This window comes from Oryzias latipes, chromosome 22 (genome assembly GCF_002234675.1).
Source record: "Oryzias latipes chromosome 22, ASM223467v1".
In the NCBI taxonomy this organism is placed as follows: domain Eukaryota; kingdom Metazoa; phylum Chordata; class Actinopteri; order Beloniformes; family Adrianichthyidae; genus Oryzias; species Oryzias latipes.
The window spans coordinates 1,635,667-1,660,309 of NC_019880.2; the positions used below are offsets into that span (position 1 = coordinate 1,635,667).

Below are 24,643 nucleotides of genomic sequence, written 5' to 3' on the forward strand. Positions count from 1 at the left end.
TCAGATCCAGAATGGTGGTTCTGACCAATAGAATGACAGAGAAACTGCTGTTTATTTCTGGAACCACTTCCTGTTTGGAGCCCCAGGGGGGAGGAGTCACTCAGTCCAGTTCTCATGTACGGTCAAAGTTCCAAAGCACAGCAAAACATCTGAAAAAGTAATATTTTCATTAGATTGACGGATGAATGTTTAACTTTAGGTGAAAGTCAAAGCATTGTTCACATCCGTGTGAGTTGGTTTGTGTTTATTCACATAATTAGGATTTCATGGGAACAGTGTCATTGTGAAATTGTGTTTTGTAGACATTTCTAGAACTTCCGTAGAGATTGGCGCATATCTGTAATACAAACGCAGCTATAGACATCGTGTCAATCTGTCACCAAAGTGCTCATAAATGTCTGTGACTGACCACAAAAGTTGTTCCGTTGGCTTTTCTTGGCTTGTCAGGTGTAAAAGCTCACCTGAACAAAAAACAAGCAAGCCAACTCTGCACCCGCAGCAAACAAGGGTCATCGTTCCAAACAAATCATGCCGCTCTTAAACATTTTGGACTTCATCTGAGAACGGCGCTGCCCGACGCTGGTCCGTCACGTCCAGCTGTCCCAAGTCAACAACACTGCTGTTTGGCTGGGTGTGTGTTTGGTTTTAGGGTTTTAGGAGAAAACATCTCAGAACTTCCTTTAGGCTTCTTTTGGAGGTCAGAGTGTGGATGCGGCAGGAATAAATCAGTTCAGCGGATGTCACCTGGATGAGTCCCAATCATTATTGACATTAAGGCAAAAGGTGAAAATGCCTGATCTACTGTCATATGGCATCAGTGTGTATGTGCTAACTGGAGGGACGCAAAAAAAAAAAGCTATCAAAATATGCCCCGCCCCCCAGCAGCTGAAAGGATCTTCCTGATCCGCCCTTCAGCATGGTCCGAATGAATGTGGGTGACTTCATAACCTTTTCTTTTGGCAGTAACTCTGCAAAAATATTCATGCCCCCACAGTGTATGTAGAAGGAAATGTTTAGGTTTCATTTCCTGTGTGTGTTATTGACCCAGAGGGCAGCGGCCTTTAATGAGATGCTAAATGCTAAGACGGCGGCAGCGACTGTGTGAGGTTTAAAGCAGTCCTACGGAGCCGCCGGGCTGCCGGAAAAGCATCGCAGACTCATTTCTCTGTAATTAGGAATTCATCAAGAGACCCATTGGAACACGAGAGGACATCCTTTTAGTGGTGAGCCACGGGCTTACCAAGCTGTTGTGCTCTGTTAAGAAGACGTGCAGCATGAAACGAGGCTGCAGGCGCCTTGGGAGCGCGTTCTGCAGAGAGTGCATGTGCAGAGCCCCAGGACTGGGGTTCGTCTGGTCATGTCTGCCGTTGTGCAGCGTAAACACGGACCAGCTGAACAGAAGCAGAGCAGTTCCACACAGAAACCAACGCTTTCCCCCTGTTCATCAGAGGAGTGCGTCTGCAGAAGCTGACAGGATGTGTTCACACCTCAGAAGGGGAACCAAACGACGGGGAAGAGGTCTCACTCTGAGCATTTTTATTTTAGTTTTTTAGGTCTCTTTAAAAACTGTTTGAAAGGATCTCAACTGCATCCACTAAACTCACTGAGGCATTGGAAACTCCCCAATGCCTCCTATCCGGTTGTGCATTTCACAATAATTCAGGCAAATTTCAAACAATTGTCTTCATACCGAGACAGAAATCCCACAAATTCCGTTTTTCTTTGTTTCATTCTTTTATTTTTGCAGGTTTTTTTCTCATTTTCTTCATCATAGTTTGGTCAGCTTTGTTAAGAAACTTCCAAAATGTTAGTTATTATTTTTAGCTTTTCTGTCCTTAAACTTCTATAAGTTCCATTTAAAATTGGGGACATTCTTTTCATATTTTCCTCTCAATGCTATATTCATGCCTTTATTTCATCAAGTTTTGTCTTAACTCAAACTTCTTTGCTTAAATTTGTTATTTTTTTTGGTCATATAGTTTGCATTAATTTCTTATTTTGTCGCCTCATTTTTCCTTTATAGAATTTATTTTATATTGCGGTTTCATACATATTAAGTCTTTTCAGTAATTCTGTCACATTTTCACATTATTCTGCTGTTTGGCTCTTTTTTGGTTGTTTTTTTGTATTTTTTTTAAATGTTTTGTCATTTTCGATTTAGGAAATTTGAATGAATTCAGTTTCTATAATCAGAAATGCACACAAACTGTTTCACAAACATAATTTTGACAGAGTGTGTTTATTTGTGAAACAGTTTTTGTGCATTTCTGATTAAACTCCATACATATTTGCTAATTATATGATAAACATGTGTAGCCAAAGAATTGTAGGATTCAGTGAAAGAATGATGAAGTATTGAGAACACACTGGGAACTTTTTGGTTGGTTTTATTAACATTTTATTGATCCTTTGTAGGTTTAATTGCATATATTGGAATACGATCATATTTTGTGAGGCGTTTTGTGTCCTTCTTGGCGTTTTGATTTGTCTTCTCAGTGCTATGTTGGTCTTTACTTCACTGTCTGGTTGTTGTGGTCGGATTTGTGGATTGAAACGGGTCATTTGTGCCTCTTGAAGGTTTTGTGAACTCAGCTGGACTCTTTCCCAGCAGCTAAATCTGAGCCGCTTTAACGGAAACCTGTCTCTGATTTCTTTGGTGTCTTGCTAACGGCAACTCTAAAATCTGACAGTTTGTGAGCAACTTAATCTCCTCGTCTTAAACTCCTGTCACACCAATACTGGAGCACTGCAAAACAAAAACAGTCCATATTAAGGAGGAATGCACACATTCAATCACATCGACTTTTCCCATCTTCTATGCTGATCCTGAAAAACTGCTGCAAATCACACCGAACTGCTCCTGTTTTCACACTAAATTTGCTTCCTGTTGCCTGATGGGATATGCGCTGTGGTGTAACACGTGTCTTTTTCTCGGATGTTTCGGCAGTAAAGCAGCTCCTGTAGTACCACCAGGCTCAACGCGAGGAACTCGAGAACAGCAGCCTTTGCTCTGAGCTTCGCTGTGATTTTGTTTTCACCTAAAAAACATGATTCTATTTTTCACTTTGGAGCAGAAATCAGAGCAACAAAGAGGAGGCTTTGCTGGCAAAAGACGGTTTTATCCTTATTTCAGGTTTTCTTTTTTAGCAGCAGCCAGAATGAAGCTAACTGCAGTTTTTAGCTGTTTCTGCTTTGCGTCTCAGATTTTCCATCACATTTCTGCAAGAGAGAAGTCACACGTTCACAACTGAGGAGTGCAAAAAAGATGAGCAAATGGAAAAAAATGCTGGACTGAAACTTCACACATGATGCATGAACTCCTGATGAATGTAGGACTGTTGACAAACTGTGAACTCCTTTGGAGAGGCCGTTTCTCAGTTTATTTTTAAGGATTTCAGTTTTTCTGCTGCAGGTTTTGAATTTGTTTGTGAAGCGTTTTAAATACGTAAAAAAAACAAAATCACAGTCTGCTACATAGTCCGTACAGCTGCCACCACAAGGCATGAAATCGGCATCAATCCAGTGCACCCACCTGTCTAAAGGCCGGCTCACTACGTACATTTTGCGTATTTTCCACACATGAAAGCTGGACCGTTTGCCAATAATGTCCGGTGCTTCCTGGCAGTTTGGTGTAACTGTTGGGGGGACCGGGTGGAAATCCTGCAGCAGAGAACACTTCCTCTAATGTTTAGGTCAAAGTATAACTTAAAACTTTTTAGAATCTTAGAATTTTATCATTTTAGAATGACTTTCCAGTGAAGCTCCTTATTAGCTAAACAAAATAAATCACCAAGAAATCGCATTGGTCTGATAGACTCCTCCCCCCTGGCAGTCCAACAGGAAGTACCTGCTGGCTCCAAAATCCAAAATCCCATAGACATCTGTAGAGAAATAAACAGCTGTTACTGTCATTCTATTGGTCAGAAGAACCATTCTGGACCTGATACCTTCACATTCTTGAGAATCCTCTTTTCATGATAGTTTGTCTATAAACTGACCAATCAGATGCCTCAATAAAAGTAGGAGGAGCCTGCCGGCCCCCACGACCAACGTTCAAAATGTTCGACAGATTTTGTTTAGCCCGATTTCAAGCTCACTCCTGATTGGAGGGAGTGGTTGTCATAGAAGCAGTGACTGAGACTGATGTGGACCAATCAGTGCTTACGGACGACGTCTGGCTCCAACATGGCGGCGTCTGTATTGTGAAAAAGTGGCGACTGACACTCAGTCAGTCCAGTCCTCAGGTTCTGCTCATGAGCCTGACACCCCTGAATTCATGCAAGGGCATGAAAAGCATTTCATGAAACTATTTACAAGAAACAACAGAACTGGAACATTTGTGAAGGTGTTTGTTTAGTGTCCACAAATGTGGACCAATGAGTGGCATCATAACTCTGGATCACCGTACCGCGGCTCCTTTTTGAACCCCCCCAAAGATGATGTTTAACATCTTTTACTTCTTAACAATCATGTAGAGTGTTTAGATGTAATTTATTTAAATGATTGAATCCACTGGGAGGGGGGGGGCAATATGGATTTTTTTAGGATTGTCTTCAGTCTGAAACAGATCATCTGAAGCCAAATCCATCCTGTAAACGCAGAAAAGATCGTCTGAGGAAACCGCGGAAGAGAGCAGCTGAGTTTTTTTTAACCTTTTGCAATAAAAGCGCCTGATTATTTAGTCAGAAAAGAGGACACTCCCTGTCCCAGACCCAGAAAAAATCCAATAAGTTGAGCCAAAACATCCTGCAGAGTTTCTGTTTCTGTGGTTTTCTCTCTTTCCGTCTCCAGCACAACAGATTATGCTTTGTCATTTCAGAGTAATGCATTTTTGAGGTCTGCCCTTCACTGATGCAAATCTTTCCTTTGGAGGTCGGCCTCCGCCGTCCGTGTCCTCATCCCTTCCTCCGCTGTCACCTTCTAGGACAGACACTGGCTTTGAGTCTGGTCGTGTCCTTGCAGAGGAGAACCTATAGATCTTCTCAGCCCGCGAAACATCTCCTTCAGACGTTCTCCCTCTGTCTCCCCCACAGGTTCAGGTCCTTTTCTTTGTTCTTAAACACTGACGGCTTCCGTGGCTTCATGCTGAAGAATCAAAGAGACGGTTTGATTCTTTGCTTTGTGCAAAAACAAAAAGAGAAATTAGAAGGTGCAAGTTTTTCTGAGACGTGTTGCATCCAGAGAGCTGGAAAAGGGGTTTGGTTTCCATGACAACGAGGCAGCGCGAGAGCAGCAAATGGGAGCGGGTCGGGCGCATTAGACATTCAAGCCTTTGGCCCGCGAACATCAGACTCCACGGGATCAGAGACGTCTTGTCAGCGAGCGCGTATTCCACGGCTTCAGTCCGTGATGGCCTGCCTGCCCGCTCTGCTGGGACGGAGGTAGAGCTGGGCGGAAACCGCTGCCGCACGTCCTCCTATCCGGGCGCGGGACCCCCCCTCTGCAACAGGGGGCGGGGCCTGGCATAACTCCTCTAGACTCCTCGGGTAGAGGTGATGGTTCTATGTCAGCTTTCGGACTTAAGCTTCTTTACGCTTTAAAATCATTGGCAGGCGATGAAATCCAAACCATCATCTTCCGTTAGAAACCCGTACCTCCCTCTGAATCCTATAAATGTGTTCATCCATCTTCATCCAACACGTCCGTCTATGTCATCTTCATCTGTACATCTATTCTCTTCCACATCCGTCCATCCGTCCTTGTTGGTTTATGCGTCTCATCACACATTCTTGCTGATGCATCTGTCAATGTATCCTCCTAGTTTACATCCATCCCTCCATCCAACCATCCATCCCCCCATCCATCCATCCATCCATCCATCCATCCATCCATCCATCCATCCATCCATCCATGCATCCACCCATCCATCCATCCATCCATCCACCCATCCATCCCCCATCCATCCAATCCATCCATCCACCCATCCAATCCATCCACCCATCCATCCATCCATCCATCCATCCATCCATCCATGCATCCACCCATCCATCCATCCATCCATCCCCCATCCATCCAATCCATCCATCCACCCATCCATCCATCCACCCAACCATCCACCCATCCACCCATTCATCCATCCATCCATCTATCCCCCATCCACCCATCCATCCATCTTTCCCCCCATCCATCCATCCATCCGTCCATCCATCCATCCATCCATCCATCCATCCATGCATCCATCCATCCATCCATCCCCCATCCACCCATCCATCCATCCATCCACCCATCCATCCATCCATCCATCCATCCATCCATCTATCCCCCCATCCATCCATCCGTCCATCCATCCATGCATCCACCCATCCATCCATCCATCCATGCATCCATCCATCCATCCATCCATGCATCCATCTATTCATCCATCCATACTCCAATCAATCTATTCAAACAATAATCTATTCTTCCATCTATCCATCCAGTCAACCATCCATATGTACATCCTTCTATCAATCCATCCATCCGTCCATCCATACTTACGTCCATCCATCCATCAATCTCTTCATCAAACTTTCATCCTTCGTTTCATGCTTTCTTACATCCATCAATCTATCCTTTTATCAATCTATCCAAACATTCATCCATCATTTATCCATTTTTGGTTCTGTCCATTCGTCCATATGTACCGGTACATCCATCCTTACATTCATCCTTACATTCATCCTGTCATCCGCCCTTCCATCCATCCATCCATCTATCATCTATCCACGTATCAGTGGAGGAGGAAGCAGAGGATTTAGTAAAAGTGGTCAAACGAGTTTCCGTTCAAAGCAGGACTTTCTCAGAGAAATGTTTTATTCAGGCGGCATTTGCCGCACTAATTTACCAACCTGGGGGGGCTGGGAGGAGTTTTAGTGCTCTACTCAACACTTCTACCTTTTTGCTGTTGGTTTAATCTGCTGCCTAGTATGTTAGGATGTCAAATTATCTTCAGGATGTGAGGAAGAGCCCAAACATCTGTCACAAATTTGTCGTCAGACGGCCAATCATTGACAAATGTGTTTACTGGCTTTTTTCTGTGATTGCTGAGGAAAAGCAATAATCAGGACTGTAATGAACTGGGCCTGTAATCCCAGCTCTTGGTGACAGAGACCAGGCCCGCTTAATTAAGACACTGATTTCCCATGAGGCATTGCACCCCTTCCCCCTATCCTCTGTTTCTGTAGAGACATAACAATCATCTGAGTGATTGAAGATCCACAGAACTCTGGTTGCTCTGATTTCATATCTGGTCTCATCGCCTGTTAAAATAAATCAACGTTTAAATGAAACTTTTAAGATCTCGTCCCAAACGGAAAAAACGGTTTTAGGCTTGAGTCACTTTCACAGTGGTACCATTTATACATGTTGATTATGTAAAGCTAGGACAGGTTATTATCAATAAGCTCCAGCAATGTGGTCCATTTTTAAAAATTGACGGTTAACTCAGGATGTCCCGTTTGCGTTCCTCGGGATGGGGATTCAAGAATCCGTGTTTGAGTTTCTGAACGATCCAGAAAAGTCATCCAGTCTGCAGAAATCTGCATCCGAAAGAGGAAATCTTCTCTCGTGTGTCACTTCCTGCTGTCTTTCTCTTGCCCTTTCAAAATAAGGTGCGCTGTTTCAAAATAAGAGCATGTCGTCTCAATTCGTTTACAGCTAATCATAGAAAGTAGACACAAAATGTAGTGATGTATATAAAAAAAAAATTAAATTAAAGCTGCAGCTGTAAAGCGGCCTTATTTAAAGACATGAGACTGACATTTTTACATCCCATAATTGTTCTTCTGCATCATATGTTTGCACATTAGCTTTAGAAAATCCTTGTTGTACCTTCTCCATACTTTTGTCTGATGATCCTGAACCCACACAGGGTTATGGTGCTCAGCTGAAGGCATCGGTTTGTTTCCTACAGATTCTCATTCATGTTGATTCTCTTCTTCAGACTTTAAATGTTCGAATGGCTGCTGATGCGAGTCGTTTCTTCAGTTTGAACGGAAGGAAAAGGTTCTCTAAATGAATCTATTTAAAGAAACTTGCAATATTCTTTCATCCTGATTGAATCGATGACTGAAAGGTGACGAAAACCTGAAACTGTTTTACGTGTTTATCCAGACACGGGAAAGAAAGGATGGTGGCTACAGACCTGCCGTCTTTGGGAATCTGCTTTTTTTTTAACCAAAATGGATTTCCTAGGCCTTCTTGTGATGTGTTGGGTCAAAGCGTCATTTATTTTCTCCCGTGGTGCCGGCTGTGCACCGCAGTAGGTCTATAGGAGGTCTAGATGGGGGGCAATTACAGTAAATGGTGGAAGCGGGGGACAGACTGCTGATAATGGAGGTTGAATTTGGCCTCACACTGCTGCCATCTTTCCATGTTCTGGCTTTCTTTGTCTGTTGCCTTTTGTGCTGGAAGTCGTGTTCTGTCCTTCACAAACGGATGTTAAATGTGACCCTGACTCGCACGCTTTGAGATTCCCATCAGGAGGCTTCGGTGCTGATTCGTTGTGACAAACTGCCGCTTGGGCTGCAGCTCTTAAACATACACTCGTGCTGAACTGAACTGATGGAAACATGAAAGCCTCACTCACCTCAAAGGAAAATGAAATCAGCTTTAAATGGAGGCTCTGGGAGGGAGACAAATGGTTTCTGCAGCACTTCCAGCTGTTATGAAGAGATGCTGTGAAAGGGTCGCCGCTTGACTGATTTGAGCTCCAACCAACCGAGAAGGAGGTTGATGTTTTTCTGAAATGTGGCTCCACCTTGGCAGGGTTACTCCTGTTGACTGTCCATGACGGTTCTCATTTATCCAGGTGACGTCGTCTTTAAGTTGAGTCATGGCATCTGGACTAACACACACCCACTTTCCACGCGGCGCTAGCGGTGGTCAGCCAAACGCTTTCCTTCTATATGCACAAATCCATCTTTGCCAAAGTTTGGATGTTGTTTGTTTTTGTGGGCAAAAAGCAGACACGCTGCAAAAATAGCTCATGTTTCATTAAAAAAAAGATCTTTAGTGTGCCAAAGGTAATATATTATCATATATATGGATATAGTTTAACAGGAAAGGCTTAAGGATAGCATGATATAGACCCGCCGCTCCTCTCTACGACCCTCCACGGACCCAAAAACCAGCAGAACCCGTTCGGGTCGATCCTGTAGAGGGAATTCTACAGACGGAAACACGGCTGGTCTCCCCAGTGTCTCCAACTGTTGTCAACCTGCGGGTTGGAGATGGCAGAGGAGGAGGTCCTGTGCTCCTTCCAGGGATCAGGACATCCCTCTGGTTCAGACATTTGGACAACAAAAGGGCCAAGATTGAAACCACGGAGGTGAAGGAGTGTTTGGTCTGGGCTCGCATTGGGTTTCCGAGCTTAGTGTCCACGCCTCTACCGCCGCCGCCGCCATCTCCTTTCACCTCCTCCTGGCGGCTCTTAGAGCTGCAGAGGGCGGCGTCTGGCTGAGTCCAGACCAGCAAAGGTGTGAAGCTGCTAATCATCAGTCATTACTCTGTAGCACTTCCCACTGAGATTCCACTTAAGTGTGGCGTGTCTGGCGCGTGAACATCAATACATCATTATCACGTTAAGTTTGACAGACTCAGTTCAACACAGAGAAACACCGGTGAGGAGTCCGACTCTGTCCTGCTGCCTTCATCTTCTCCTCTGAGCAAAAGAAGAAGAAGAGGAGGATGTCGTTTCAACTCAGTGGTGCTGACTTTTATATTGGAGTTTTGTCCCCAAATAGTTATTTTACATTTGAAAGCCAATTAAGTTTCTGTGAGAGAAACAAGAAAACTGACTTTTTAAGCAGCCGGAGAGCAGCTAATGGGACTGGTGACCTTTTCAAACACAGAAGTGAGATTTATGAAGAAAAAAGTTCAGCATCCAAATGGATGAATGCTAAGAGCAGAACGGTTTCATCCTGCTGTGCTGAGAAGGAAAAGAATGCATGAAACGGAACCTAATGCTGCGTTTATACTGAACCTGATTCGCGTGTCCAGTTCAGAAATGGTTCATAAACTAGATGCTCCAGACACACGTGGGAGGAGCTAAAGTCTTTAGCCTCATCGCTGCGTGGAAGCATCGCCTGTATATCTCATTACGATGCACTGAAGACCTGGATGATGTCTAGAGATCAGGTGTATTCATTTCTCAGAGTTCTACAAAAGCGTCGGTAATCACGTCTCCATGTCTGGGTTTGTGGCTTCATTCAGAGACTCTTTCAGTACGGCGAGCCTCACCGCGTCGGAATGACGGCGCTTCCGCGGTACTTTCGTCTTTCTGTGACCCGGTTTGATGACTTGCTGTCCTGCATTGGTCCGAGGAGGGAGAAAATAGCCGGACAGACTTGACAGACTTGTAGTTGTTTTGATGGAAAAAAAGAACAATCAAACTGTCCTCCGTGTGGGTTTTGGACTCCACCCGCTGATCGCGTTATCAACACGTCACATGCCAAAGCTGAGGCTCTTTGCTAAAGTTAGCGGAGGAACGAAAACAGACCCAGATGCTAGCAACCCGGAAAGACCACGGACACCAGTATAGATTACAGTCCCAGTTTATTGTCCAGGAGGAAACTAATATTCAGAGGTTTGTGTTCTGTGGGTGGAGGAGGAATCCGTGATGGCGTCTGGGAATGTCGGGAGGGAGCGAGTCCAAGTGAGCGCAGGTGCAGTCCAAGACGGTGAGTGGTGAGGCGCAGTCCACGTGTGAAGCAAACCAGTGGTGCTTGTCCGGTGGGATGATGGAGGCGGCTGCATGCCGAGAAGTCGTGGCGTGGCGTGGCGTGGCGTGGCTGGAGGTAGAGTCCTCAGGCGAAACCAGACAGTGAGTTGATTTGTGGACCCAGGTACAAATAGTGGTAGATCCTGTAGACAAGGAGTTGGTCGTTAGTATCAGAGAGAGTAGGACGAAGATCTAGGCATAACTACATGAAGTACTAGAATTGCAAGTACTGTCCCATAGTACTTGGAGCGGCCGCATCTTAAAGTTCCAGAGCAGGAGAGCCGTTCAGGTGAGTGCCGACGGTTGAGTCCAATTCAGGAATAGTATCACCCACTGAGTATTCTGTATAGTGAGGAAGAACGGAGAATGGAACTGGGAGACAAAGACTAGATTCCCCCGGAGCACCATGACGAGTTCAGATCTTTGAACTCGACACCGCGACGCCCAAAGGAACCTTTGATCGCCCAGAGGGACCTCTGATGGCGTCTGTATACTGACTTAAAATGGAAACTGGCCCCCCTGATGTACATGTTTGGTGTAAATGCAGCTTTACTCATGTACACGGGGTTAACCCGTACGTCTATGAATGCCAACCATGAACTGATGAACAAATGTGTTTACTGATGAGCTGGAAAAAAGCTAAACATTGTTAAAAATGCTTTAAAAACAGGGATCGTCACGCACCGAATAATGTACTGATGATAAAGAGACGATCAAAGAAGTTTGATCCTCAACTGTATGTCGTGTGACGTCACCCATAGAAAACAGACGACTTTTACTGACCCCCATATAGGTGGGGGCAAAGCTTTCTGCTGGAGGGGCAGCTTCCCCCCGTTTGACCCCCCAGTAGCTCCACCCCTGTTTTGACGCCTGAAGGAGTTTGTTCCTTTTTAGGGAAACAGTAGAGTTAATTCTTTGCTTCACACAAGTGAATCACAACGTGTTGCTGCAGCAAAGTGTGTGTTCTTAGTTGGGCCGTTCAGAACCACAAAACAAAGGAACCTCTCCGCTGCCTTTTGTTGGGCTTTTCTGGCTGGTTGCAGCAGAAATTCAGTGTTCCAGAGATGAACAGTCCAAATGGAAAAATTCTGCACTTGGTGGTCAGGAACTGTTTCTGGGGAGAGGAAGGGTTGGTCCTAATTGGGTGAGCGATAGAAAATGAATGTTAGATGGATAATGCATGTAGCTCACAGCCCACACCGCGTGTCATGGTGGCAGAAGTAGGAACCAGATGCTTTTTGCCCCAATACATGATACATGAGCAGCCATCCATAATGAATGCTGCCTGGCTGCTGCTTTTATGAACTCAGCCCCTCTTTTCCAAACCGCCTCCCCACATAGGATGCATGAACATTTGTGGTTTAGCTGGAACGAGGAGGGAAACCGTCCTCCTGGGTGACGCTCAGCACATGACGGAGGATGTCGCTCCTGTCCCAGGGAATGCTCTGCGGACGATTGTGTGTCACTCGCAGGACTTCCGGACGTCACACAACAGCAGAAGACTCGTCTGGGAATCGAGCGTTCACTTTTCCATCCACAGCCTCACAGAAATCCAAAGAGTCACCCAGACAATCTGCTCTGCAGTGATTTGGGAGCCGCTGAGGCATCTGGGTACCTGCTGATCACATTACCGCCTCGTCAATAACTCTTTATAGAGATCAATTAGATGAATGGAGCGCCGCGGGGGCCGGGGGGCTGTGTTGAAGGGTTTTCGTGTGACGATGTGACGCCGCGCTCTTCTTGAAAGGGAGAGGCTTGACTTCATTAAAGGGGGGGTTCTCCTCCAACGATCAATGACCTCAGCAGCTCCTCTTTATTCACACCTGAAACACTGAAAGCCACTTTACCCCAGCTTTGTCTTTGTGAGGTTTCTGTTTCAACATTTTACTGATTGATTGAATATTTGACTGATTGATTGATTGAATATTTGATTGATTGATTGATTGATTGATTGATTGATTGATTGATTGATTGATTGATTGATTGATTGATTGATTGATTGATTGATTGATTGATTGATTGATTGATTGATTGATTGATTGATTGATTGATCAGTCTGTTCCGTTCGTCCTGTTGGGTTTTGGAGGGACTTTCACTCCTATGTGAGTTTTCATTGGATGATGTTGGGAATGTGTTTTCTACAGAAATGATGCTGCTGCACTATAAAAAAAAAACAACTTTAATATTTTGTTGTGCTTGAGACTTTTAAGTGGTTGAAATTTAAATATGTTCTCATTTGGTGCATTCATTTAAGTCAGTCCGACAAACCAAAATAGTCCTTCAACAATGTTTAATGAGTTTTCATAAGCCGATTAGAATTTAACCAAAACCTGAATTTGACTTTGACAAACTTAAAAACAAAAGACAAACTCAAAAGTTTAACTCAATAATGTTGAGTTTTAGCGCTCAATTTAAAAACCTCCTGAAGTTTGTTGAGTTTGCCTAACTTTTCTTTTTTTACAGTGCAGACAGTGTCACAGGAATCTGGCTGTTCACCTCCTAACCTCCTCCATGGCGGTTAACCCTTGTGCTATCCTAGGCACATTAACATTGGGAGTGGGGTCATCTAGACCCACTAGACAGTGCTCTGAACCTTTTTTCTTCAATGATTTGTGATCTTCACTGGTGTCCATGGATTACATGAAATCTTTCCACCTTTATCCACCTTTGTCATGGTAGGAAGAACACGTCAATGGAAGGGGGGGGGGGTCATCTAAGATAGCACAAGTCCTACTCACAGTGCCACCGTGTCTCCCCATCGCAAAATTAACCTTTCTCTTCTTCTCTCTCTGTCCTCCTCTGCTCTCTTCCTTCCACCCCCCCCCCCTTTTTCCTCCCTTTTACAGCAAATTTATTCACGTGAAAATTATTGACGATGAGGAGTATGAGAAAAACAAGAACTTCTTCCTGGAGCTGGCAGAGCCTCGAATGGTAGACATGAGCCTGCAAAAAGGTGCAGTACTGAAGCCGCTTCTGCTTTTTCTGGCTTTCTCTGTTTTCTCAGCTCTTCCTTTGTCATTCGCTCCAATCTCACCGTCTCAGTCTGTTTCTCCATCATCGCTTCACCTCTGCATCCCCGAACAGCGACTCGTCCATCTGAGCTGAACTGTCTGCTTGGTCAGAGGTTCAAAAGGGGAAAAAGTGAAGAAAAAAGGTCTTTCTTTGGATTGTTTTTTCTGCATTTAGAAAACGTTTCTGCCACATTTTTGAAGTTTATCAGTTAAGCAGAAGACCAAAGAGAACATTGATAAAAATGCTCCATTACTGATCAATCACTGACCATTACTCACATGAGAAGGGCTGATTTTCTGCTCATCTGATTGACAGAAAAAAGAAACAAAATGAAAGGAAAAAGGTGAATACGGGTCGCCTGACTGCTTCATCAGAGAAGCGTCCCACACGACAGTTCTTCCGGGTCTGAAACCTTTACCTCCATGTGGGTCAGGAAGTCCCACTTAGAGAAAAAAAACATTTGTGGCCATGAAGCCATTAATCCGTCGAATGTAAAATATTTACCATAACAGAATTACAGCAGAGTATTTTTTTTCTTTTTATAACAATTCTAACTTGTTTTATTTTGACAGCTGCACGTACAAGTTCCTTTCAGAATAAAATACATCCTCGGTCAATGAAGACCCTCCTGCTGCAGCAGATTTATGCGAATTAAAAATGCGAGAAAGTCGAGTCAAGCGTGGTGTTTTCTATCATTACATGTCATTAACATGTTTTAACAACAAACACACATGCATTATATTGTAATTGTTATTATTAGTGTCTTTATCTGTTTGAAAATGTATCAATCCTTATGGAAAAAGTGACCACGTGACTTTTATCCCTTCAGTTATTTGATGTTAGATTGAAAATCACTTATTTGTATTTATTTTTAAATGGACAAACTTTGTTTTTGTCTCTGGGTGTAATTCGTTCCACAGTTTTGTTCTGGTTTCCGTAAAGCTGAATCTTTTTTATTGTTGTTTTGAAATGAGATGTTTCCCATAATCTGTATCCTCCTTTTCTTTCAAAAACAGTCTATAGATGTGAAGGTAGTTTTACCCTTGAAGAACCACTAGACTGTCGCTGTGCAGCAGCAGATACAAAGATGTGCTTTAAGCTCACTCACTCGGTAGATTACACATCGCACCGCCTTCTTGCTCCGTCATCTGACATCTTAAAAATCTAAACACAACAGACCAGACTGAACTAACTCAAAGAAATTATTCCAAAGTAAAGTATTTATGTTCATTCTAATCATTGGCATTTTTTTCTCCAAAGCCAAAGAGCCGCGATGGAGGTTGCAGGTCACAAACCTCTGTTCTAGAGGACCTAGCATGATCTAGATCAGGGGGGTCTAACTCCAGGCCTCCTGCTGGTAAACAGAAATCCTGTCTTATCTGCTCCTGGTTACCTGGATCAGGTGTCTTCTTAGGTTCTTCTGTGACATGTTTCAACGTCCGTCGAAACATGTCACGTATGTGAAACCACACAACCGTGTCTGATAACAGAAGAACCAAAGGAGCCAGCTAACAATACAGACTCTATGTACTTCATTGAACTAAGGCGCACAAGAAAGGCGGATATTGTTCCGTGGTGCTTCATGTGGACGGCCGCCGTCCGGAGACATTAACGCATCGTCCAATCCCGGCTGCTGCCGGCCGGCGATCCGGTAGCCGCCACCCAGCTGTCACCTGAATTCGTAATGGCGTCATCGCCGCCTGACTGACGGCCGCCGTCTACATTTATGACCACGGGAATGATTTTTTTTTTCTTTAAAATGCAGCGTAAAATCTTGGAGGTTCTGCCGCTGCCTCCACATCGCGGTGGCGCTTGTATTCGTGACCGTAGCCTTAGCCAAAGAGGAGCTTCAACGGCAGGTTGGATGGAAAACATGTCAGACCCTTGAGGCCCGGATTCTGACACTCCATATTTAGATGATGGAGAATCTTAGCAGAGTTCTTAATTGCATTAAATGTAGAATTTTGCGGCACAACAGTCTTGCACGCTAGCCTTCCTAAGGATTTCTGCACGCGTGTTCAGCTGTTTCCTTTGAGTCTTCTACACTTTCTCTGTTCACTTAGCAGAGCTCCTTTTTGCATTTCATGTCAGGCTTTAGATTCCTGAAGTTTCTTTTCGTTTTTGCTCTTCAGCTGAAGTCCTCCAGCACTCTGATGTTACTGCCGTCTGCAATTGTTCTTTTCAAACATCTGCAGACGGAGAAGACTGAGTGTGGATCTGCTCAAATGGAGGATAGCGAGTGAGGACAGCTGGAGCTTCTGTTCCCCGTGAAGGGCTGGCTTTCATGTTTTCACTGAGCTGTGGGGCTGGGTAGAGTAGAAAAAAGTCAAGGTTAGGGATTCAGGCTATCACAGTTAAGACTTGTAAATGTTTATTTAAATGATGGTGCCTGTTTGATCAGTCCGATTAGATGAGTTTGTCAATGCAATTTCATGAATTGGAATTGGAATAAAAGCTCATGTTCATCTGTAGTCTCCTGACTTCGATGGTGAAAGTGCAGCACAGACATAAATCCTACAGATAAGAGGGATGCATCAGAGAAATGAACATAAAAACAAAGGTTCATATCAAGAAATACAGCATGAAACAAAGCAGTAGCTGCAGGTTTGACGCTGATAGTTGTTTCAATTGCTTAGTGAGACCTGATCTGGATCCTGTGTGGAACCTCTCAAGGCCGCGTCACACTGCCGCTGCGTACAAACTGTGCGTAGGCCGCATACAGCAAGTACGAATGAAGATTTCTGCAGAAATCACATGGCGTCAGCACCACGGTCAGCTCCCGCCACATCCTTGGCGATGCTTTGTTTTCAATAAACGATCCGATTCCCTGGGCTGCACCAGTTCTAATTAAAGGCGGGGTCACACCGCCGCTGTGTACATTTTGCGCATTTTCCACATATGAGATTTCAGTCTTTCGTAATCCATGCGTGATCTACGTAATTCATATGTGTTTCTTGCGGTCGTCATTCATCGATGTGCTCAGTTCACAAATGAATTGCCTATAAACAGCGCAATAATCATGCACAATTCATGCACGATGGGCATTATGTGCGGCGGGTATATAATTCCCCCTCCAGGAGTCTGTACCAAGTGGGGGTCCCCCAGTCCAGCTTGTCCAGGCGGGGGGTAAGGTCTCTCGCGGGGCGGTGTCCATCCTTCAGCCCACAGCGGGAGCTGACCATGGTGCTGACGTGATGTGATTTCTGCTCAGCGCCCTGAAAGTCAAAGTGAAGAAATTCAATGAAGCGCAGCTTCCTGTGTTTTGCTTGGTTTATTCATTCTTCTTCTGTGGTTTTAATGTGGTTCATCTGTGATACATCTGACAAAACTTCATGAAACAAACCACAACTTTTCTCCCTATCTTCCAAACATATTCATGCCTGACCAGTGGTCATCAGTGGAAAATGCGCAGATTGTACGTAGAGGGAATGTGATACGGCCTTCAGATCTGACTGGCTGGCTGGCTGGCTGGCTGGCTGGCTGGCTGGCTGGCTGGGTGGATGGATGAGCTTCAGGAACCTTTAGCTCTTGCAGTTCCTCTGGATTCTCGCTCACTTATGCGCCTTTGGCTGATAAAATCTGCAGGAGGAGCTGCAGTGAACTGATATGTAACATTATGAACCAAGCATGACTCAGCAAATTTAACGAGGTCATTCCAATTTAGACAATCCTATTTATTCAGGGTTGCAGCATGATGGTGAACGAGGAGATAAAAAACAACACATTTTTCTGTACTTTGTGGTATCGTTGTTTTGTGGAGAAACCGTCTTGATTGTAGTTTTTTGGTCTCTTTTCCTGTAATATAAACCACTTTCCCACAGTGGGGGTAATGATTTCAATAATTTCTCTGGTTTTCCCTATAATTTAGTGATTACATTGCTGCTCATAAGCACTGATCTGGAGATGATTATGTTGATTCAGAGAGAAGCATCATTGATGAAAATGCTTCAAGCGGCGCCATCATGATCTCGTATTTGAGCCGTTGCAGCAAAAACACAATCCTGAATATCTTGAATCGATCAAAGCGGTGTTCCTGTTTCCTGTTGGAGACGTATCACTAAAAGTGGAATTTCTCTGTCTCTGCCGGCTTCAGAGGGCAGAATCTGGCCGATTCTGGCCGATCAGTGTAGGTTGAAAGCTGGCAGTCACAGGGTGTGAGTAGCCAGCACTCCCCCCACCTGAGAGTTCCTGCCAGCTTCAGCAGCCCCTCCTTTAACTTCCTCTGAGGTGGTCAACGCTGTCAGAACGTCCTGTTTGAGCCGGCGCTGATGCCAGAACGCAGCTCATCCTGCATCCGCCTGCTGGAATCAGCTGCTTCACCATCTTAATCTGCTGTTTTCTGCAGCTTTTACCACCCTGATTGTTGTTAACAAAATAAAAACACACTTTTTTTTTACATCATTTCCTATAGAAGTCATTTCTAAACCTGAATATCTCCAAACTACTGCATATTACTGAATGAACTGAATGTCCTCTGGTTTCCTCAGAGGACATTTGAGACCAAAAGTGAAGGGGTGGGAATTGTAGTTTTTGATTTTTTTTGGTAGTCAGGAGGATTTTGCTTTTATTCTTTAGCTTTCACTCCTCCAGTTTATCATTTTTAATAAAATTTCACATGAAGAACCCTGGAAGGATTTTGCTTTTTCACACAAATGTTGACAATTACTATTATTTACTCCAATCATCTTTTCATATATTTCCAACTCGTTACCAGTAGTCTTTGAACTATTATTATGATGTTTTTAGGCTAAATTGAAAAAAAAAACTGTTGTTTTCTAGGACATAGTTTCTGCAGAGCGACAGGAGTTCATTACAAATTCACCTCCAAGTTGTGGGCGGGACTAGTTTTCTGCTGATTTTATGACCTTCTTTCCACCAAATTACTTCATTCTGCATTTAAAGTAGCATTTCATTTTATTCTAATTAATAAAATAAAAATAACTTTTTCAAATAAAACTCATTTTCGGTCCACAAATAATTATTTCTGCTGGAAATTTTACATCTTTTTTTGTAACTTGGCCCCACAAACTGTTTCTGCTGGAGTTCATAAAATATAATGAACGTCCAACTGTGCAGGAGTTTGCAGCAAGATTGAGGTTTTTAGCATCACGCTACTCAGTTCACGGAAGAGGCTGATGGGAAAGCAGAGTGAGGGTCTGGGGGGGGGCCTTCTGTGACTTTTCAGACAAAATCAAGTCAGTGGATGAGAGTCGGGTGTTGAGCAGACCTTCAAATGACACGGCGAGCAGCGAGCTCCAACAGCAGAGCCTGGCAGTGTCATCCTTCATGTCCAAGGGTGTCTTTGTGCACATTTTGTTCCCTCTGTGTGTGCAAACAACCGCGTGAGAAAGTCCCATCCAGCGGTTTGTGTTTTTGTGTGTCGCTGACATTGTCACGTGTGTGCGTGTGTGTCTGCGTGTGTGTAGAGTTATGGCCCCAGCTCCTCGCAGCACCTCGCTGCCACAACCCATTCCAGTCATCGGCCTCGCTCGGAGTAAACTTTGTGGCATCGGAGGTCACTTCCTGTGCCGTCGTTCAGGCTCCACTGGCTCCTTTCTGCAGCTGCAGACATTAAGTTGTTAACCTCCAAAAGAGCAGCGGCTCCACGTCATGAACCGGAGCTGAGGAAGTGACTCGCCGGTGAAATCAAGACGTTACTCCAGTATTACAAAGGAGCTCGCCCCCGTTTTAGTTCCGGGTCAGGGTGGCCGGGTCACTGGAGCCCGCCCAGCTACTGATGGGTGAAGAAGAGGCTGGGAAGGCGACCATTCTCACGTTGGATGGGCTTAAAAGGATTTACATAGATTTTGGGTTTGCAGACATTTCAATCACATGGAATTTTCTTTCGGTAGAAAGAGAGACAAAAAATCATCAGTAAAATCAAAACAACACGTTGAGTAGAATCCAGTCTGCACTCAGACCTGGGGGGTATTCCAGAAAGCAGGTTCTGCTAGTTATCACGGTAAGTTTGAGGCTAAGGAAGTTGATAACCTCAGCTTTCGGTTCCAGAAATGGAGGTATGTTTCAGGGTAGGTCAAGTTAGCATGGCAACTCATGCTCTGAACATAACCTGGTCTGGAGCAGGTTTAGTTGAAGGTTAGTTTGTTTTCAGAGAGGTGAAGCAGCATGGCGTGTCCATTTGAAGATGATTTAGTGGATGAAGAAGCTCAGATAATACTTTTTCCACCGTGAGAGGATGATAAGACCACATATGGATGTTGGAAAGAGAAACTATTTACTTTGATCTAACTTAATTATTTGCTGCAGTTAAGATAAATCAATTATTTTTAGTTAAGTCATATAACACGAGTTATCAGACAGTTATTTTACTTTAATTTAAATTAACTTAATTAAATAGGTGTAACTTTGGTGCTGCTGTTAGATCGGCATCGCAAGGAATTGTGGGATATTATTCCCCTTGCCTGTCTGGACGGATTTGGGTTTAAGTGTGGCTTTTTGACCAAATGTGTTTAGTTGTTTAGCTGTTTTACTGTGTTTTGTCTAGTTGTTTTGTCCTGTTATGTTTAATTCTTTCTGAACCATAATTGAGAGGAGGATGAGTTTAAAATTTCACCTGTCGGTTTAAATTCATCCACTTTACTTTCTAATAGGAATAAATGAACATATATGTTTTAATTTGAACATTTTTAGACTTTTAGCTTTATTAGTTCCCTCTAACCTTTTACTTTAACTGGAATGAATTGAAGGTTTTGTCACACAAGTGGAAAAGAAACTCTGGATAACCTGAGCTGACCCTCCTTGACCCTCCGTTTGGCGCTCCTGCTCTGGTTTTCTTGATGAAACATAAAGTAAGATGTCATGGCAGCTTCTGTCGCCGTCTCCTCTCTTTGTGAATTAGATCCAGGCATGAGCGCTCAGCTCCTGAACTCTGAGCTGTTTGCGTTCTCCAGGCCAGGGTCAAGTGCCGCATAAATCTCTCCTGGAGTTAAAACGCCTTTTCCTGTTTTTCTGTGTCGCAGAGACGGAGCACGCATCAGAAAACTGGAAAAAGACCAGCGGACTGATCGAAAGTGATAATAACTCAGGAAAAATAAAAATTATTCAACTAATATTATTATACTTTTTATAGTTATGTCAAATTTAATGAAAAAAAATCATATTTGAGATTATACTTATTCTAAAATGGGAATTTTTTATATAAAAAGACAAAACTTAACTTAAATAAAAAAAATCGAACTTGTTTATCAATTCTCAAAGCTTATAAACCTACACCAGTGTGTGAATGTGTGAGTGACTGTAAAGCGCCTTGTCCTTGTAGGAAGAAAGGCGCTATATAAGTATACGCCATTTACCATTTATCACAAAGGCTCTGGTTTCTGTGAATTATTGTATTTTGACGACAATCTTGACATTAGTTAACAATTTTCCTTTTTTTATGCTAACTTTGTCAAATTTCAAAATAAATAATCAGGAACAGTCAGAAATTGTAACTGTACATCACTGAGAAGCAGGGATGGCCAGTCTAGTTTAGCAATCAGAATTGTGTTTTAGAACTGACTTTATGTTTTATGCCATTGGTAAAGCTGGTAGAGACAAATAAAACTGAGGTGAATCCAGAGGGTTTCTACCTGCAGAGTGGAAGGAACTCTTCCGTTTTGCACTGAGAGGAGCTGAAACGGCTGTTATTGAATCATTTTTGCTCCTCACGACGTCGTCTAATCAGCAGCCTGTTAGACGAAGCTGAAGATCCTCCATTGGACGATCCAACAAGTTACGGCTGATGTTTGACGCACCTGCAGACTCAAAAATATATTTAAAAAAAACAGAATAATTACAAATGAAAGACAAAACCATCAGAAAATTGGTTTTTATCATTTTTTTTAATTTTGGTGGTGTATTTGTTTCAAAGAATTACTTCTTTACAACATTTAGAGCTAAACAGAGGTCAATCGAACCCTGACAGCTTTCATGGCATCCAGGGAAACGTCTTCTGTATGACGACACGCAGGATCCAATGGGTTTGACCTGAAAGAGAGCGTACGGCGTTCTGTCCTCATCACTTTGGCCAAAGCGTTGCTCCACGCCGCCGACGCTCATGGAGCGACGTCCTTGTTCACCTGCTGGAGGGAGACCTTGGTGAATGAGTGATGAAGAACAGCTGCTGCTTCCAACGCCATCCTCTCCACCAGCGGCGGCTGACTTTGATCAAAAACGACCTTCATCAGTTTAACAGAGCCCAAACCTCAGAAACATGAGCTAACAGGAGGAGGCTGCTTCTCTCTGTGAGCAGATTTGAGCTGTTCAAAGATTTTCTGATTGTTGAGATTTTCAAGTTTACGCAGATTTTAAGAAGTTTATACGCAATTATTATATGCAGGATGCAAACACAAATGTGTGTCTAACAGACTTTAATGCATGAACCACCGATGTATGACTTTTACGTCACGTGTACGGCGCTCATATCACGTTCAGATGACGTCATTGACACACGAATCACAATAATCACACACGGTTCATGTTCCACGTTGATTCACGTGTTCTTTGCGTGGTTCATTCCTGATACATCTGTAAAAATTGGAATATCTTTTGAATACTCATTTTCTGTTTTCATTATAAAGACACTAAATCTTGACCTCGGGGGCAAACGCAGGCATCATTGAGGGCACGTGGGGGGGGACAGTTGGGAATAATAAACAGACTGGACTGAACTCCCATCAGTCTTTGCAACATTGACCATTTTGTGCATCTTAAATGTGTTAGAAGGCTTTTTTCCACCGTCTGCTGAAGCTGAGGGTTCATTCAAAGTTCAGTCAAAGTGCACAAGTTCCCACTTTGAATACAGATGACACCGATTTGATTAAATCCAGACACTATTAGCATAATCTGTCAGGAGACTTTTAAAATTAGAACGCTTTGACACGGGTGTTATTCCCAGTGCAAGAAAGGATTCAGGTACAGATTGTCGTGTGACGGTACGGTAAACCTCAGGGACTCTGACGGCGCCAAAGATTTAGACTATCTTAGTCTGCTGCTGCACTTTTATTTTCCAGCAGATTTAACGTAAATGCATGGAGTTTGACTTTCTGGTTGAGGATGGAATATGAGGAGACAAACGTCCAGCTGCCCGTCTGATTCACCGGTCCCGGCTCAAATGTCACGACTCGGAAGGCCTTCGGCTCCATCAGAACCGGAGGAATCGCTCCAGCGCCGACGAATGGCTTTAATTTAGTCCTGTTCATCCATTTGCATGACTTCGTTAAAGCTCCGCCTCTGTCTGAGAGTCACAGCCATGAATGTCATGGAAAAACAGAAAAAGTCCAAACACTGGTGCGTCTGAAAAGTGAAGCTTCAAAATCATAGAAAGTGTCTTCCAATGTGGATGTTTAAAAAAATGATGTGAGTTTCTCTCTGAAAGTGAATAAATGTCAAAATGTCAATCATATGTGTGATGAAGAATTTGTGAGAGATATTTTTCCCGTAAACGCCTTGAATTTAGGAAAAAAAACCTCCTAACTTAATTTTACTTTGGTAGTTATAATTAAGATGCATATTTTGATTATTCCAACTTCTATTAATTTTCTACTCTGGCAGCCGATAAAGTTAAATCTATTTATGTATTTGCAGTAATTCTCCCAGACTAGAATTATAATCTGTCAGCTGTTCACGCCGTTTCTCAGATCTTTCCTTCTATAGTTTCACAGATGATAAATGTCTTGTTTGAGGGCAGAATTTGGAGCCACAAACAAAACAAGACAACTTTTTTAAAAGTCACGATAGTCAAAGATACGCCGTTACCCAAAAAGAGCAAGTTTGAAAAAGACACAATGTCAAAGATCGGAAATTGTAAATTAAAAAAAAAAAAAAAGCTGGTGCCCCTTTGGTCTTTTTAGTCTAAATGTTTTCAAAATTCGGAAATTGTTCACAAAAACAGGACAAAAATATTTCAAAAGTAAATTTGTAAAGAAGTGGTGTAGCTAAGAAGACTGAAGGTAAACAATGTGATGTCAAACATGTTGACGAATGCATTCCATCAAATATTTGATGGAGGCTGATAGAAATGTGAGGAAAAAGGGATATATTTGTAAAAATTAGTTTAAAAAGACTAAAGAAGTCCAAACAAAAAATGAAATGTAAAAGATTCTGTTGGTTAAAGGGCCACTCCAGTGAAAATGGAGTTTTTTGGGTTTTTAACAGGCATTTTTCTCATGATGGGGGAAATTTGTGATGCAACTGAAATGGGCGGGGCCAAAGTCTTCATGTTTTCTTCCATTCTGATGCATCTGCTTGCAGACTAATGGATCCATGAACGTCTTTGTTTTCCTGGTCTGAGCTGGAATCTGGATCAGAACCGGATGTTGCTGCTGTTTTTGTTGCACCCCAATTGTTAGGGTGGGGGTGTGAGGGGCTGTAAGCTAGAGGGGGAGAGTGTAATCAAAGGGATGATGGGATATCAGCGAAGGGTTACTTCTGCCCCAACAGTCCCGCCCACAACCCAGAGGTGAAAGTCTGATGAACGCCTGCCGCTCTGCAGAAACTATGAACACGTTTTGGGATTTTGGTTTACAACGGCGTCATTATAAATAAAAGACCACTGGGAACGCTTTGAAAATAAAATAATTTTTGGTTTAAGATTTAGAATAAAATGTTCAACTGAAATTAAACTACAAATGACAAATATACACAAAATGGGGGCGGGGCAGGGCAGATGAGAAAATGTAAAACGTAAACAAGTCAATATTAACCTAAAAAAATTGTTTTTAAAGATTTTTTTTAAACTATAAATAAAATGTAAATCAAAATGTAGCAATGTCTCTGGGTTTTGTAGTTTTATTTCATCTTTTCTTGTGTTTTTAAGTCTAAATGTTTTTCACCTTTTGTCAGAATTTCACTTCCAGGAGTTTTGGAGGAGAAAATGCCACAACAGTGATTGAGCTTCATTGTGAAGTTAGGGTCATCGCTCAGCTCGGAGCG

At 43.2% G+C, this 24,643-nt stretch overlaps 1 protein-coding gene across 3 annotated transcripts in view; it reads left to right on the forward strand.

The window, feature by feature from the left end:
- The window catches only part of slc8a3 (solute carrier family 8 member A3), an 84,984-nt gene that overhangs the window by 44,639 nt on the left and 15,702 nt on the right, over positions 1–24,643 (forward strand). For all 3 annotated transcript variants that reach the window (XM_023951636.1, XM_023951634.1, XM_023951635.1), the window contains exon 3: positions 13,546–13,652. In XM_023951636.1, the coding sequence (XP_023807404.1) occupies positions 13,546–13,652 (107 nt within the window). The remainder of the gene's footprint in view (positions 1–13,545; positions 13,653–24,643) is intronic.